This window comes from Nelumbo lutea, chromosome 5 (assembly GCF_056320005.1).
Source record: "Nelumbo lutea isolate HS-2025 chromosome 5, American lotus-T2T, whole genome shotgun sequence".
Taxonomy (NCBI): domain Eukaryota; kingdom Viridiplantae; phylum Streptophyta; class Magnoliopsida; order Proteales; family Nelumbonaceae; genus Nelumbo; species Nelumbo lutea.
The window spans coordinates 15,651,521-15,668,914 of NC_142688.1; the positions used below are offsets into that span (position 1 = coordinate 15,651,521).

Here is a 17,394-nt window from a genome sequence, read left to right on the forward strand (position 1 = left end):
CTACTCTTTCCCTCTTATTAATGAATGCCCTACCTAGCTAATTGCCGTGCTTCACTTTGCTACACTATCTGCCTTAATTAAGCATGATATCTAAATTAGTATTAAGAACTACCCACTTAATGCAAACAAAGCAGACTATAATGCCCCCATAATAATAATTATGATTAACAACATATATTCCCACTTTGTTCTGATCGAGCTTTAATTAAATTTCACTTTCTTTCATTTTCGTTCCTACTTTTTATAAAGCATCCATTTGTGGGTTCTCACCTTAGATTACTACAACCGTTACATATATCAAGAAAAATTCAGGTCTTACCGTAATGGTGTTGGTCACTGGTCAATATATACTTTTTAATTATGCCCCACTGTGGCAACCTGAAAGTGAATGATCTTAAAGGTTGTCACTGGGTTAGAAGATATGATATATAGGCTGCCACTTTATTCCTAGAAAAATATTGGTCTTAATTTCATTCTCATGTTTTTTAAATGTATATTCTCATATCATAAATAAATTCAAAACATCATATATAATTCAGAAGCTCTTGCTTGTAATTATTATAATGGTTTTGTAATCTACTAATCTTCTAATTTGTTAACCGTTTTCTCTTTAATCTCTCATGCAAATTACAAAATAACTTGAGAAAAACAAAAAGAAATATACATAGTTGCCTAGTTGGGTTCATTAATTACAATTTTCTTCTTTTTGATTTTCGCTTTCCCTTTTTTGGGTGATGGGGGTGGGGGTCAATCAAGCGTCAATGTATATTGTTTAGATAAGCTTTTGTGCTTTCGATACCTGAAGCATCCATTATTGTGAGTCCACATTAACACCCATAAATATCAAAATTAGTTTGTAGAAAAGTGTTCTTACATATAGCAACTTCTTGCTTGTTGCTTGCTTTACCAAAAGCTGAACTTGTTTTTTCAATACAGGTGGAGAAGTGGCCCTCAAAAGCAAGATAAATAAGAACATGGAGGACATAGCCCACTTTGCCCCAAATCCAGATATAATAAGGGGAGGTCTCTCTCTAGTTAAACCATTCAAACTCCTCCAAAAAAAAAAAAAGAAAAATAATATATCAAACAAACCATAAAACTAATCAATACGAAGCATACGGACATTGATTAGTCCTCACCAGTGTTTCTGAACTGCTGTTGATTTCGACGGTCGAATCGTTTGGTCTGTGAATCATTCAGGTAACTGGTTTCATCCTTAACCTGATTTTTTGGCTAAAGAACATTGACTTGAGCAGCAACCCACTGATTTCGGTGGTTGAACCATCGAACCATTCAATCCAAACAATGATTTTGATAATTTTTATTTTTATTATTTTTTTAAATTGAAACAAATCATCTGTTCGAACCAGATGGTAATTGAACCACTGACCTAAAAACCAATGGCTAAAGTGGTTCTGATTTTGGGTCGAGTTTTAAAAAATTGATCCTCACAAATGAAATTAGAAAGCCGCCTAGGTAGTTGGGATCCACTAGCATAAATAATAAGATAATCCTCATCATTCATCAACAACGCCTTTGTTCCCCAAGAAGCCTGCACACCAGTTAGGATATCCATGCTGTTGTAAAAGTATTTGATTCTCTTAACCGTGTAGGTTAAAAGAAGGATGAGAAAGCTGAGTAGTGCTTTTATACAATTTTTAAGTACTTTTTTTTTTTTCTTGTGATGCCCTACTAAATCCTAATTCACATTTTGTTTATTACCCTTTTTTTTTTCTTGAAAAGAGAAACTTTGTTTTGTTTTATTTTTTCCACATCAACAAAAAAAAAAAAAACATTTTTCAAAAGCTTATTAAACAGCATTCAGGCATTAAACCTCGAATCATATTAGTGGGACAATCAGTTCAATCTTGTTATCAGGAAGGGTGATGAGATGGCACAGGTCAACAAGAATAATATAAATTTGAGTTCTAGCTATTTCCATATTCTTATGGTTTACCAAAGTGGAATCAAAAAGCTTGAATCTAGAATCTTGAGGAAATGGATCCATAAATTTGGCCATGGCCATCAATTCCATTTCTGTCCTGATTTCAACATAGCCGCCCCACTAGGATTTCTAGGATTGAATCATGAAGCACTAGGACCACCAAACTGGTTCGGTACTAAAAATACTGTTTAATTGTGGTTGTACTCCTATATATAAGGGTGCCAATAGATTGGTTTTGGATTGGATCCTGTCCAAATCAAAATTAATTTGAATGGATTGGATGGATCAATAAGGCATATTGAATTGGACCATTCCAGACTTAATGGTCTAAAGTAGTTTTTTGGATTGGATTGGACCTGGTTCATCTATAATAAATTTAAATTGGATTGGGTTGGATTGAGCCGATATCTGATCCATTGATAGAAGATAAGAATATGAGTGTTAATGGATCAGGTTTGGATTGGGACTCGGTCCAAAATATTCATTGAATTGGATTAGACCTGGTCTATTTGTAATGGATTCACATTGAACTGGATCAGATTGATTGAACCACATCCAGTCCATTTAACACCCCTACTCCTATCGATCGAAGACAAGAAGTCACTCCATCATGTGAGAGAATCCTCACTGAACCACAATATAATCAACAATATTAATTTTTGTTGAGTGGTTTAACCAATTGGTGTTGATATTTGGGTTGATTGGCCCGACTAGTGCAGACCCATACATGGCTCCACTTCTCTTTCTTTTTTTTTTTTTTTCTTTTTTCTGGCAAAGCTCCGAGTAGTGATAAAAAAGAAGGCGGTTGTTGGTAAGGGTGTCAATGGACCGGTTTTGGATTGGACCTCGGTCAGTCCAAAATCAAGTTGGATGGATTAGACGGACCAACAAGATATATTATATTGTACCAATCCGGTGCAAAAATATTTATAAGATTGGATTGAACCTACTCCGTACATAAAAAATTTATATTAGATTGGGTTGGATTAAGCCAATATCTAATCCATTGTTATAAGATAAAAACATAAGTGTCAATGGACCAGATTTGAATTAAAACCGATCTAAATGAAAACGAATTTAAACAGATTAGATGGTCCAAACATTGAATTGAACCGACCCAAATTAATTTAAATTATTCATTGAATTGGATTTGACCAAATCTATTTTTAATGTATTCACATTCGACTGAATCTGACTGGACCAAATCTAGTCCAATTGACACCCACCCGTAATCATCTTCCCCTAATTAAATTGCAGCTTTTCGAATTAATAACATAAGTGTACTGCAAGATTGGACGACTTGTACTATCTCTCTAGTACTATTACTCTCGCTACCTCAAAAAGGCATCTCTTTGAAAAGATTTGGATTTTACAGTAGATTCACTGTGCTAGTTTCATACTCCACTTCCTTAAAAAAAACTGTATTATGTCATCTATTTAACAAAAAGCAGGCCTTCAGAGAACTGGTCCTCTATTACTCTGGGCTATGTGGGTAGCATACGTGCCCGAAAAACTGGATTTGATTGGCCGGTTTAAAGTTTTTATTTGACCCGGCTGACAGATGGGGTGTTGAACTGTTGATTAGATTTGGGTTCAACAGTTTTCTAATGGAACCTTCATATGCAAAAGGTCTTATTGACGTACTCCTCCACTCAGCCACTGAAATGGAATTATTATTATTTTTTTTTATCAAAAAGGGGTTAGTTTACAAAATCTTCTTTTCAGGTTTTATGTTTACAGGTCTCTTTGGTTTTTGAAATATCCCAAACCGAATCAATCAGTTAATTAGGGGCGTTTTACAACACCAATGTTTTTTATTTTCATTTGTTTTTCAAATTGTCCTATCAGGAAAAAACACAAAAATATGTTGTTGGGCGCTGGTTGTGTTTTTTAAATTAAGTGAAAAATAAGTTGTTTTTATTTTAAAAAATAATATATATTTTTTGAAACTAATAAAATATAGGTTTTTACAATAAAAACATTTTTTTGTATAGAAATTATATGATATATGGAACCTGATGTTGAATAATCAATGAAAACATCTTATTCCAAACATGTTTTTGATTTTAGTTTTGGAAACAAAAAGTGCATACACAACCAAGACCTTGTTTTTTTTTGTGATTTTGTTTTAATAAACAATTTGTTTTGAAATAAGATGGTTTTGATTTGTTTATAAAACCCATAGCAAGAAAACAATTCACCTTGTAAAATGCCCCCTAATCAATCGATTCAGTTTTTTGGTTTTGTATATTTGTATATATTTTTTTTTAATTTTTTGATTTTCATGAACACCACTAATTTGAGTTCATTTCTATTATGCCAGAAAGTTATGATGCCTGAAAAAGGCTTTAGCCAATCTGATACAATTTGAATGAATGCAGTTTGATTGAATACAACTTTGATGAATACCAGTGATTGTTTATCAGTATACCTAACCTCTTATCTTCTTCGGTACTGCAGTAGAATATTTAATTGGAGGAGACTTTCCGTTGTTCACTGCATAAATATTTTAAAAGAGAAAAGGTTCTGATTTCTTGGATTTAGGCCATGCATGGGAGTGTTTAAAAATAAGTGTTTATTCACAATAAGCACTTATTCAAATTTTTTTCTTCCAAAATTATCTCTAATTGAATTTTAAAATACCACTTATAAAATTATCCCTAGTTGAATTTTATAAAAGTACTTTTATGAAAGTAATTTTATGAAAACACTTTTATCAAAGAACTTTTATGAAAGTACATTTATAAAATTACTTTTATGAAAGTATTTTTACGAAAGCATTTTTGTAAAATGCTTTCATAAAAGTGTTTTCAAAGGGTATATTTTGAAAATTTGAAAGAAAATGAAGGACAAAATAGTCATAAATGATTAATTAAGTGCTTATTAGAGAAAAAGACTACCAGATGCCCAATATAAAATAGGTGTTTATTTTAAGAAATAAACATCTGAAAAAGTTGGATGCCAAATGCAAATAAACACTTATTTTTAATTTAAGCACTCCCAAACATGAGCTTAGTTAATAACTAGATTAACTGGACATACAGTGTTACGGTCCATGTCAATTAAACAAGTGGGTTTCCCAAATTAAAACAAAAGAGACCAAATCAGCCCCCCACAACTTCCCACAGCACATCCCCGCTATGTATTGGGAACATCTTCCAATGATAATCCCAGAAGTGATGATGTCATCATTGGAAGATATTTTCAATAAACGGCGGGGATGCGCTGTGTGGACATTGTGGGGGGCAATCTTGTGGGCGCTGATTTGAACTCGAAACAAAAGGCAGATTAAAAGTTAAAGCACGTGGCCCTTCTCTACTCGAATATCCATTTTCTAAATGAAAATCACGTGTATATTTTCTTCAATCTTATCTTTTTGGAATTTTTGTTGAGGTTAAGTTTAAACTCCACCAAACTTGATTCTTGTTTAATTGGTCGGTGCCACAGGTTTAAGGCATTAAAACTAATTATTTAAACCCACTGACAATCAATCAAATCCTATTGCTGAGACAATTTGATGAGCATTGAAAGATAAACGACTGAAAAATACTTACCATATTGGAGGATAGACGGATACCGCATCTATTTTACACAACAATTTTATGGTTTAGGTTTTAGGATTTAAAGGTTTAAATTTTAGGGTTTAGGGGTTTAATATTTAGAAATTTAAGGCTTAAGATTTAGGGTGAGAGTTTAAAGCCAAAGGCTTTAGAGTTTAAATTTTAGGGTTTAGGACTTGGATATAAAAATCCAGATGTGAAAAAGGATGCATGTTCTCTAATGTGTGGTAGAAGTATTGCCCAATTGATGACATATAATTCTTATTAAAACGTTGGTTATTTCATTCAATTACCTTATTTTTGTTGTAAATAAATTAAGAAAAAAATCTTCAATTTAGAGAGTACACAAGCTGAGCACATCAGATTAGTGAAAAATGTTCATACATTTTACTACATTATTATAATTAATGATTCGATGCAAACCGTGCAATGAATGATTTAGCTAGCCTATGAATTTTTTTTTTTAAAAAAAGAAAGTTAATAGGAAATCCCGTTTGCTAATGGAGTGGAGAGGCCCATCAATATGAATGGGTTAAAACTTACTACCCGATGTTTTTTTTTTTATATATATATATTCATATACAAAAAGAAACAGCACGTGGGAAAAATGACCATCATGCTAGGGTATGCGTCCCTCGTGTGCTGTAAACGTGTCCGCTTTGCTGTGGACTGGATATCTCATCTCATCTCATCTATTGGAGGAAAATGAAGCATCGGTGTACGAGTACGACCCACCCATGAGCCGAGAGACGAGACCCCACAAAAGTTGCTTTCTTTTGTCTTCAACGGCAATGCCACTTTCGTTCCTTGAATCCATCAACCACTATCACTATCAAGCACTGCACAACCTGTACGCCTACGCCAAATCTGGACCATCCATTGTTTAGCTCTCCTTTTGTTGAGGTGGCAGGTCAACAGATTCCAGTCTCACGAGTATCACGAGGTCTAATTTTTATATGTCTTATTTTTCTCTCTTAAAAATAATTAAAATAAAGTGTGAACGAGAAGACTGTATATGCATTCATCTCATTATTCTTTGGAGATGGTTTGAAATTTATGGAATGTCCATTCATCTGTTTTGGCTTACATGATATTTTTTCCTTTTTGTAAATTGTAATGTAAATGTCCACGACTTTTTTTGTCCACGTGGAAAATTTACAGGCTTTTGGAGAAACATTCCAACTGGAATTGATGGTAACTTGGAAGAAAACTTCCAGAGATTTCGAATTTGGAAGATGTGCAACTTTTCAAGAGCAACGAGCTTGAAAATTAAATTCATTAACTTTGAACGTCAATTAATCCAGGTCCAGCATAGTTGGGTCAAGTATTAATTATGTACTTATGTTTGTTTGTAGTGTAAATTTGAATCGGATACAAAATTTGCATCCAATTCAGTTTTTACATTTGTTTGCCTGTAATTGTGATTTGTAGTCTTGCCTGATACAAAATGTGTACGATTTTTTTATATCTTATTTCTATTCGTCAGCAATGCAAATTATGCATATAAAAACAAATGCAAAATTTGGATTACCTTCATCCTATCTCAATTCTCTATCATATAAAGTGACCACCGCATTATCTTGCTCCCATTTCACTCCAAAACTAACAATCCTCTTCGAATACGAAGCAAAAGCAAACCAATTTACATAGCCTTCCCCTGTTTGCACTTCTATACATTTACACCAGTGCAAATTTCACTGCAAGTAAATTAAAACTTTACCAAATTAGAGTTCCAAATTTCAATTATGTACCGAGATCGATCGTGAGAAGCCCCAATAGAAGTTTCTAATAAGGAAAAGGGAATTCATGGGGCAGACCCGTTAGGGATGGTATGATCGGCTCCACTTTCCTTCTCCATACCAGCATCCTTACATCATATTCCTCGAGTTACCATGTAGCTCCATTTTTTTTTTTTTCTAGCTATTCTATTTAAAATTGAATATGTTTGTTTTTTGTATTATGAAAATGTCTATTTCACATTGGAGGGAGAGGGACTAATGGATTTAATGTCACGTTTCACTAGAAAGGACGGTGTGATTCCTTGTTCCGTTCGTTTGAATTGAAGCCTGAGTATTTTATTATTTTATTAAACCCCTATTCAGCACAGAACAGATCACTCCAAAGGTCATTTGTGCAGAATAGGGGTATAAATGTAAACAATAGAAGGGCAAAATGGGAAGTAAATGGCAAAGTTCGGAGTAATGATGGCATATCCAATTATCTATCCATCCATCAGTCTTATTGCTGAAAGTTGTTAGCAGCTGAACGCTCTTTGAGATAAAGTGGGTTTAAGAGGAAATGAAGATTGAAGAGACACCACTCAAGACCTCTTCCACTCTTCTTGTAGGAGTTAGCTGAGACTTTGTTCTCACTACTCAGCCACGTGGACAATTGATATGTCTAAATTTTGTCCAATTAGAGACAGCTCTAAATTGTTGATACGTCACACATCTTCAGTCCATCTCGGCTTTACTTTATTAATTATGCATTGATTTCTTTTTAATTATATATTTCTCTATAGCGAATTAGCAGTGAAAAATACACCAGAACAACTTTACCAAAGGAAGTTGGAGCCTATTCGGGCACACCCAAGTTGCCTTGTGGGCCCACGTGCTGATCTGATAGTACGTGACCCGCCATATCATATGTCGCGGCATGGAGTGAGCTAGTAGCTTCAAGTGTCTAGTTTTCCCATCTTTATGTGGCTAGGAACAATGGGTCCATTTGCTCGATGAGTTTTGATTGGGGGACAGATTACTTCATGGTACAGTTGAGACCAGAGCTCTAGGTTCATACAGACCCGGCAGGTCTGGCCATTCCACGTCTGGGCTTTGCTCATGGAGAATTTAATTCCTTTCCATCATGGACGAAAACGAGCCGGTGCATAGTGGGGTGTGTACCGTGTAGTGTAATCCAATCCAGGTCCCACAATTTGATCCCATTTTCTTTGTAGAAGATGACTTGGCTAGAAATTGAATTTCGACAAGCTATATGGACCCTATCGAAGTGACGGATTCATCGTTATCTCCATTCTCTTACAACCACCTCTTCCTCTTCTCTTCTGCACACATATTCTATTGCTCACGTATCATGTAAGGGTCAACCAACCTTCTAGTCTTCTACCAAACTGAAGCACCGGCCGGCTTCAACTACTTGACGACGCTTCAGTCGACTTTTTTTTACAACTTGACTTGACCAGTTTAACTATAAGCATCAACGACGACCTACATTATATAATCCTTCAGGGAAATTGGTTATATTGATTATCATTCTTTCCAGAGTAAAGTTTTTTTTTCAAAATCCATAGCATCTATCCAACATTCAATTCTTAGACAGTTTTAGAATTAGGATTTGCATTTCGGTGCCAGAAAACATTTATTAGTTCATCGAACTGGCTTCTTATATTAAAAGGCAACCATTCTCTTTAGTTGGCAGGGGCATTTAAGTTGATAATTTCCATTTGGTTTGGGTCTCATTCAAGCCTTAATAATCTTGTCTCTCACACAGTTGTGGCCTGTGGGGTCACTCATTTCTCATGTCAGCTATGTGCTCAATCCTTCTATCGTTTAGACTCGCAAATACAAATATCATACAAAATATAAGATTCTGTATTCTACATATTTATATTTATACTCTTTTCAAACTGAGCCTTAAGGGCAGTTCAAATGTTCGTTAAGCTCCTTAACCGTTTTCCGCAATACTCTATATGATTGCCCTTTCTTCAATTTTCCTTTTTTGGGCCCTTAAGTCCTTAGTCCGATCATGAAAAGTATTTTTATACACACACGCGCCACTTTTCTTTTAGAACAGTTGAAAAAAACATATTACCAAATGAAAGTGAGGCTGGCTTTGAGACGCTTATTATATTATTATATATCTATATCATTATCTACTTCGAAAATATCAATTGAACAATATATTTATTTAAAAAAAAATTGACATTTGAGATATCAGGCGTCTCTAGTCTCACAAGTTGCATGAAAGAGTTGGATGTGTGCCATAAAAATAAATAAACCATAAATCAGTACTATAGTACTATGACGAGATCATTGAACCGTTAGAAAGAGTTAATTGAGTTTTTATTTCAATTTGAGCTAGCTCCAAGTGGTCTGATTTGTTCATGGATTGAAGTGGTTTCTAACACCTAAATTTTGGGGAGCTAGCTAAAAAGCGCTCTTAATCTTAGTACAAATTCAATGTGATTCTTTCTTGATTTGGAAATATTTTGGGTCTGGACTCTGGACCATGTATGTTCAAGTCAAATCGTACCTCTTGATGAATATTTCACCTGAATCAACCTAACCCAAAATCCGATCGATTCTATTGCAACTCGGGTGAAAAAACTTTTTATATTTACAGCCGTACAGAGGGTAAGGTTACACACATTTGTTCCTCCCCAAATCCTAAATCAATGGATATCATAAAAGAGGTGACCAAACAGAAGGTATTTGTCAAAATTCACGGGATACTTTGATTGATCAAAACTTTTCTAATGCCATATATTTCCAATATCATGAATTTTCCTTATTTAAAATTAAAAACCAATAATTTCATTTCATTTGGCTTCCAAGCAATGAACAATTGAAAATTAGCCAATCAACTGATATTCATAAAAATTCACGGAGGTTTTTGATCCGCCAAAGTTATTCCGATATCGATCGAACCTTGATAATGGCCTAGAGATAAAATGGATCAGAATTTGTTCATGAAAATTAGCCGCCTTAGAGAAAGGGGAAACCAAAGTAAATTAAGAAAGCTAGACATTATATATAACAGCCGGTTAGCTGGAGCTTAGAGGCAAGAAGCATTTAACTCTAGCAACTGAAGTACTGCATATATATCAATAGTACCTGAAACCTAGATAATTAGATATAGGAGAAAGAAAGAACAAAGTAAGCTAAGGCTACGATTAGAGCGTATCCTTTGTGCACCCTTTTTGGATCCTCAGACTGACGTCCCATGACATCGTCAACGTTCATACTTTTTATTATACTATACTATTGTCTATTACTAGGCTAGATGGTAGATAGTATTATAGGAGTAGACTAGAAGACAATCCTCCAGCCCCTTTAAAAACACATCGCAACTTGCCGTTTTATATAAATATCCTTAATTTTTATATAAATTAAATAAAACAGGTTCAAAGATCTAAAATCACTAGTCATTCATCACTCCATATGAGAATTGGGGCCCGCTCTTTAATCATGATGAGACGTTAAGATATGGAGTAATGTAATCAGATATATATATATATAGAGAGAGAAAGAGATTAGAATGGGGGTGTGAGTTGGGGTGTCCCATCTTATTCATGTCTCCAATTCCATCTCATTGTTTTTGTTTCTGTGTTTGTTTGTTTGTTTGTATTGGAGATGGAGTGTTGCGAGGTCGGATCCAGTTACATTTACATGCCCACGCATTACTCTCTCTTTGAACCTTGAGATAAAGAAAGCAAACGAGGCACGTAACTAACTGGTGGGTTGGGGGTGGGTGGTGGGTGAACGCAGAACCGAACGAACGTACTACTGCTAACTATGCGTGGTGGGTGAACGCAGAACCGAACGAACGTACTACTGCTAACTATGCTGTGCTGCCTACATCTGCATATGCATCTGCATGCCCACTTGATCCATTTCCAATTAATTTGTGTCCAGTTGGTGTGTGTCACGTAGGACCATGGCTTGCATGCTTCCTGCTTGCAGTTGTAGTACATCACATTATCTCAAATCACACGCTCTCCTCTCCGCTCGACTCGATTTTGTGTCAATCGCTAGTGGGGCCGGAAAGCTTATGTCATTCTCACGTTCGGATGCAGGTGGAGCAATTTATTTACCCCTTTATTTATTTATTTTAATACATTCAAATAAAAGCGAGACCCCAACACCAGATGTGATCCGAGAAACTGCTGCTTCATCAGTACAATTTGGCCTGGTCTATTCTAGTTGCTGTAAATAACCACGCTCATGTCATAATATAACTGCATGCACGCTTTGAGGTTAAAAGTAAATGCACTTTGGAGCGAGCTACGGGGCAGTCGAAGCTAACTATACAAAGTAAATGCACTTTGAGACCCTCTCTTTGCTATTAATATATTCTAAACACTTGCGGGTAGTGTTTGGGTTCGATGCTGATTTCTTCTTATAAATTAACAACATCAATTATCTTGCTATTTGAGAAATCGGCAAATGGTAAAAAATCGATTATTAAAACTGGGCAAAAAAAAAAAAAAATTCATGATTCCCCTTTTTAGTCCAATTCCGATTATTTTTCGGATGACTAGACATCTGATATGGATAAATAGAAGATAATTACCATAAATACTAAAAATCATTATTAATAATTACTACAAAACAAATTTATAATCGATTTATGAAAAGCCGGTTAACATGACAACAATTGTATCAAATACGTAAATTCTCTGATTTCCAAGAAATCAGCGACCTCAAAAATCAATGACTTTTGAAAAATCTCATCAAAAGGAATCAGCATCAATCCTTCTCTCCTTAGACTCAGTTTGGAAAGAATGTAAATACAAACATATATTACAAAATACAAGTTTACATATTTGATTTTGCACTCTTTCCAAACTGAGCCCTAATATTTGCTTTAAATGGGACCGGTGTCTTTATCTTTTGAAATATACTCAGAGCCAGAGGGATATGCCATCGTGCCTCACTTCACTTACCTGTGTGGCTGTGCCCCGTGTCCGTGTTCACCCATTAAAGAGATGAAATGATGTTTCTTTTTGCTCGCCATAGGGTCCACATGATCCCTTGTTATTTTTATGTTGATTCCCATCCATAGGATCCTGGATCCTTGATGTAAACCATGCATGAAAAGAAAAGGATAACTAATTAAAATAAAGGAAGAAGAAAATTAATAAAAATATATTTACATCTTGAGTAAATAAGGCCTGTCTTATAAAAAACGAAAAAGAAAAATTTCAACAAAAAGCACCAGTGCAGTAGTAGGGGGAGGGGGGGGGGGATGGCAAAAAGGTAATCCAATTTTCCAAACTTTTGAATATCCCACATCATCCAATCTCCATCTCCCCGCAATTCCGCCATGATGACGATGATGACTTGATGATGCATCCTTGTTCCCACGTCACATCCACCTTATATGAAAATGAGTAATAGAGGGCCCACCAACCCATAGTACATATGTGTAGGGGGACCATACTAGAGACGGACAACTGTAAGGGAAAAGAAGAAATAATAATACTATTTTTTAAATTTAATTTAATAAAAACATAAATAAAGCAAGCGGAATCTCTACTTTCCATGTATGAACACCTATATTTAAAAGATTCTGATATAAAGTCCTACAAAAAAAAGAAAAGAAAAGAAAAGAAAACCATCCAACCGTGGGGACGGTATCGAATTTTTATATTTGAGGGTAGGACCCACCATTAAAGACGATGTGTACCTCCGTCTACTGTGTCACTGAAGATAAGACGCTGAAGTAGCAGCGGATTTTTACAGTATCCCCCTTAATTCCTGGTGATCTAGAAAGATGTGATGGATCAAGTGGGTCTCAAGACAGTTTTACGGACGGAGGAGCGGGCCTCACTCAGAGGTAGGTGGGTCCTGTCTCTGCACGCAAACGCCCTACACACCATAGACTCTGTAGACTGTGGTTGTTTGCAACTTGCAAGGTTAGATCAGAGTCTGCTTGATATGGATGTGGACGGTGGATGGTGGACGGCGATGAGAGAGAGATAAGACCGTAAGAGTAAGAAGTAAAGAGTGAAGAAGGTGCCATGTGCACTACCTGCGTCTGATATCAGAGTCCGCTTGTTGCCAAAACGTACGAGAAAAGAAGGAAAAGTAAAAGACGAGATGCTTTAGTGGGATGGGCCGAGCGGGGGAGAAGAGGCGGTTCGGTTTCTGGTGATACGGGGTGTGTGATTGGTGCTTGTTGCTAACTTTAACCAAGAAAAGTTAACGATATCGCAGTGCGCCAAAAGCTGCGGCTGGACAGACACGTATGTGGGATCCAATCATACGGCGCATCTTTTCAGGCCTTGGTTTGCCTTTTTTAAATGTTTTTCCTTTGTTTGGACTTTAGAGAGAGACCACTCTCTGTGTATGTCTATGCGTGTGTGAGTGCCTCTGACTACAGTCTCTGTGATGAGAGAGAGAGAGACTTTGGAGTTTGGATTTTGGTTGGTCTCAACCTTTGGTCTGTTAAAGAGGAGTGGGGGCATGAAAGAGAAAATGGCTTGTATTGATGTTTGTGCATTCTTCACTGAATTTTATACAGGTAGTTCAGTATTCCAATACGTACCCATCTGGTTAGGGGACTTTAAAGATTGTGGTAGCTCCATAAATGAAATCCTGTTTGTATCGGGTACATATTGACCCGACCCACCAGAACAGGACCCACTGAGCACTGACCCAACTTAGCTACCCTTGATGTCCATCCATGATGAAGCATCCAAAAGCCCAAAAATGTCCATGTGCGGTTTACAGGGCTTTTCAGTTATACAAGTACAGTATTTGTGATCTGATGAATGACAATTTTATGTGTTTTAGAAACAATGAATGGAATGGATTATCAAGAATCAAAGCTAGCACGGTACAAATTCAATGGTCTCTAAGTACTGACCCGACCAATGGACCACCCACTCGGAAATGTATGCCGGCGTCCAATCCATCTATGGTGATAGAGACGGCTTAGTACTTTGGATGACAAAGACGCCGCTGTACTTGACTCTCTCTCTCCCTCGTTTTAAGTCTCAACATGGTTGAGGTTAAAATTACTACATCTTCAGACTCCATCTCTTTAAGGTGTCGGGACATGGATTTTCGTTTTAGATTTGCTGGAGCCCGGAGGTGAACCGCTGAGTCGAGTCGAGTTCCGTTCGCCTGTTGTGTTGTATGTATATCAGTGATTATGGAAGATGGTTCTTAAACGTCTACGTGAACAACTGAATCGCGCAAGGCTTTCGTTAACCTTTTCGGGATTCTCTATTTGGAATACAGATTTTTCTTAAAATAACGACGGTAATATTGTCAGGGTTTCGCTTGGCCTGATAAAAGAAGGAAACAAAGGGGAAGCTGATCAGAACAGCATTTCCACCGTTTCGATTTTGGCTGTTTTTTTAAACAGAAAAGAGTTTAATAACGAGCTAATGATTCCCGCCATTTTCCTTGTACGGAACGGTAAAGGGCAGAATCAACCACCAAGACGTCACCATACTCACCCTGACCACGACCCCACGTGAAATCTCTCTCTCTCTCTCCCTCTCTCTCTCTCTCTCTCTCTCTCTCCCTCTCTCTCTCTCTCTCTCTCTCTCTCTCTTTCTGACTGATTCTTTTTGAATCTCTGGCTTATACCGCTCCTTCGTTGATCGACCTATGAAAATCTGCAACTTTTGTTTTGTACAATGGGGATTTGAATACAGTGCCATTTTACAAAATTTTCAGGGCCTTTTTTCTCTTTCGAGTCTTGATTTTTCATTTTTTCCTTGGTTTTCTGATCCGGGTTCTATTTAGTTCCACTGATCGGGATAGTACCATTGAAGACTCGGAGCTTGATCTTCAGAAAAGAAATTGCAGGGCTCCTCAGCATTAAAGAAGTTGTGCTCTTCCATTCTCATTAACTGGTGTTGGTACGCTTTCTGGGCACTCGCTGAAACACCCCTTGAATCCGCGAACTGAAAACAATTTATTGAAGAAGGCGAAGACGAGGAAGAGCAGTTGAATCTTAGTGAAGATGAAGTCGGGGAGACCAGTATTTGGTTTTGCTGAAAAACCCCGGGCGAAGATATTGCTGCATTCGGGCTGTTGTCTTCGTTTAAGATAGCGCTGGAGTCGCTGTCAGATGAACCGTCCTTGAAATCAGTGAACCCCGAAGCACCTACTCCGTTGTTGGCGTTGCTATTGTTGTAGCCTTCCTGGTTTGGTTCGGTAGCCTCGGACCCTCCTAACACCCCAGCGGCAGGGATCTTACTCTGTCCAGTAGCTACGTTATCGGACTCCGACATCACTGCCTCTTGTTTAAATGAGATGTTGCTTTCGGTATTTTCTTCTCCGAGTTTCGACTTCAGCTCTCTTATCTGCCAGACACCACCCAACATTAATACGAGCAACAAAACCCAAATTGATTAGAGTGAAATTCGATCAATTGTTTCGTGGAAAAACTACTTCTAGCTAGCTGGTTTGCCACCACGACGAATATGTCGATTACCTCAGCAAGTAGAGCTTCTTTGTCTTGTTGGAGAGCGTTGTGACTCTCCTTGAGAGTCTCGTAATTGGATTTGAGAAGATTGTAATCTCTCTCTAATTGTTTGGTCTTCCACCTGGCTCGTCGGTTCTGAAACCACACAGCCACCTGTCGTGGTTGCAAGCCGAGTTCTTGAGCTAGTTTGACTTTCCGCTCCGGTTCGAGCTTGTTCTCGACCTCGAAATTCTTCTCCAAGGCCTTCACCTGATCCACGCTCAATCGCCTTTTCTTCTCGGAGATCTGGCCCTGTTCTTCTAAACAGTCCTCTTCGTCTAAGCCATCCAACATGGATTGGAAACTCCTCCTATATACGTGGTTGCTTGCTCCCAAGCCCTTCTCTTCTGGAGAAAAGAACCAACAGAGAAACAGAGGTAGAGAGTTAGATCTAATTGCTAAAAACGGGAAGGAGAAGAGAAAAACATAGAACAGACATAGAGATTAAAAGCACTAAAGAGTTCTGATGAAAATTTATGTTAACGGATTCAATCAAGTTACATCGAGGTCCCAGAAGCAGACCCTAGCTACTATATATATATATAGATGGGCATATGGAAATCTGCAACTATATATGCCTTCAAAATCTGAGCTTTATATGTATATAGTACATGAATTTACCTGCAGATGGGCATATGGAAATCACAGCACCAAGTGATTCTGAGCTGCCAAGCCTCTTCATGACTGAAACGAAGAAGCTATATGGATGGTATTATATCAGACTGTTTTCTATGTGCTCTTTGTTTTCAGTTTCTATCTTAAACACTACGGGGTGTCAAAAGCCGCGGTTTCACTTAAAAGAAGACATGGAAGAGTAACTGCAATGCTTAAAGCAAGACCTAAGTGGCAAAAATTGGGCAGGAATTGAACCACTGAACAATACGCAATCTCTCCTGACTTCCTCATCTTTCTCCTTTTTCACTATTTCTTCTCCTCCTGAACCCATTAAAACCAGGAGAAGAAAAGCGAGAACCCCTTCAACCAAACTAACAAGTAAAACAAAACTAAACAATCAAACCAACTGAGAAGGTAATCAAAACCCCTTTATCTACTTCATCATAACTCAATCAATCTAGTCTAGCACAGATAATTTCAAATCGAATTTCTCTGATTGTTCATCTGCAAAACCATATGAATGAGAGAGAGGGAGAGGAAACGAGGAATGAAAAAAAAATAGTAGTAGTAGTAGTAAACTAGTTCACAACACGCTGGCCGCACTCTTTCTCTTTAAATAAACCAAGTTGGGTTAGACAGGAAGTTAGAAATTTACTCAGGTTATGTAAACTCAAATGAAATGAACCCAAATTCAAGTAAAATGCAATCCAAGGTGTACAGGCGATAATAGGTCGACCTCCTGTTGTTCGACCGTTTGGGGAGATTTTTTCTTTTGCCCTGGTCGTATGAAAAGAAACAAAACTTCTGTTCTTTTTAAAGCGAAGAAAAAAAAAAGATGCTTTTTAAAAACCAAAAAGGGACAAGAAAAATAAGGTGGTAGTATGCTTCGGCTCGGCTTGGCTGGTTTCAGCGTATCTCTGCCCTCACATCGGCGTATTCGGTGCGGAAAATCGCGATAAATTGGCGATTACTACGTATTTTACGGAGAAAAGAATGGTATGTGTGACGGTGCCACCGAACCTGTCTAACTCGTTTCATCCATAGCCAATTCTC

General features: G+C 37.1%; 1 protein-coding gene and 1 long non-coding RNA gene across 2 annotated transcripts; both read right to left on the minus strand.

Moving 5' to 3' along the window:
• Positions 1-12,335: 12,335 nt before the first annotated feature.
• LOC148850576 (uncharacterized) lies at positions 12,336-13,356 on the minus strand. Its single transcript, XR_016098970.1, has 2 exons — positions 12,912-13,356; positions 12,336-12,697 (listed from the first exon to the last, which is right to left on the minus strand). It is a non-coding gene; the product is annotated as an uncharacterized LOC148850576 (long non-coding RNA).
• Positions 13,357-14,549: 1,193 nt separating this feature from the next.
• LOC148850577 (homeobox-leucine zipper protein ATHB-16-like) lies at positions 14,550-17,128 on the minus strand. Its single transcript, XM_088943474.1, has 3 exons — positions 16,348-17,128; positions 15,697-16,073; positions 14,550-15,565 (listed from the first exon to the last, which is right to left on the minus strand). Exons 1-3 carry the CDS (start codon positions 16,406-16,408, stop codon positions 14,999-15,001), a joined length of 1,005 nt encoding a protein of 334 aa, XP_088799600.1. The 5' UTR covers positions 16,409-17,128; the 3' UTR covers positions 14,550-14,998.
• Positions 17,129-17,394: the final 266 nt, after the last annotated feature.

Excerpts from the sequence above, each read along its gene's own strand:
- LOC148850577 (XM_088943474.1), bottom strand. The coding sequence starts at position 16,408 with ATGAAGAGGCTTGGCAGCTCAGAATCACTTGGTGCTGTGATTTCCATA. Across the intron at positions 16,074-16,347 it reads TTCCATATGCCCATCTGCAG|AAGAGAAGGGCTTGGGAGCA; the intron begins GTAAATTCATGT and ends TCTTTTCTCCAG. Across the intron at positions 15,566-15,696 it reads AAGAAGCTCTACTTGCTGAG|ATAAGAGAGCTGAAGTCGAA; the intron begins GTAATCGACATA and ends GGTGTCTGGCAG.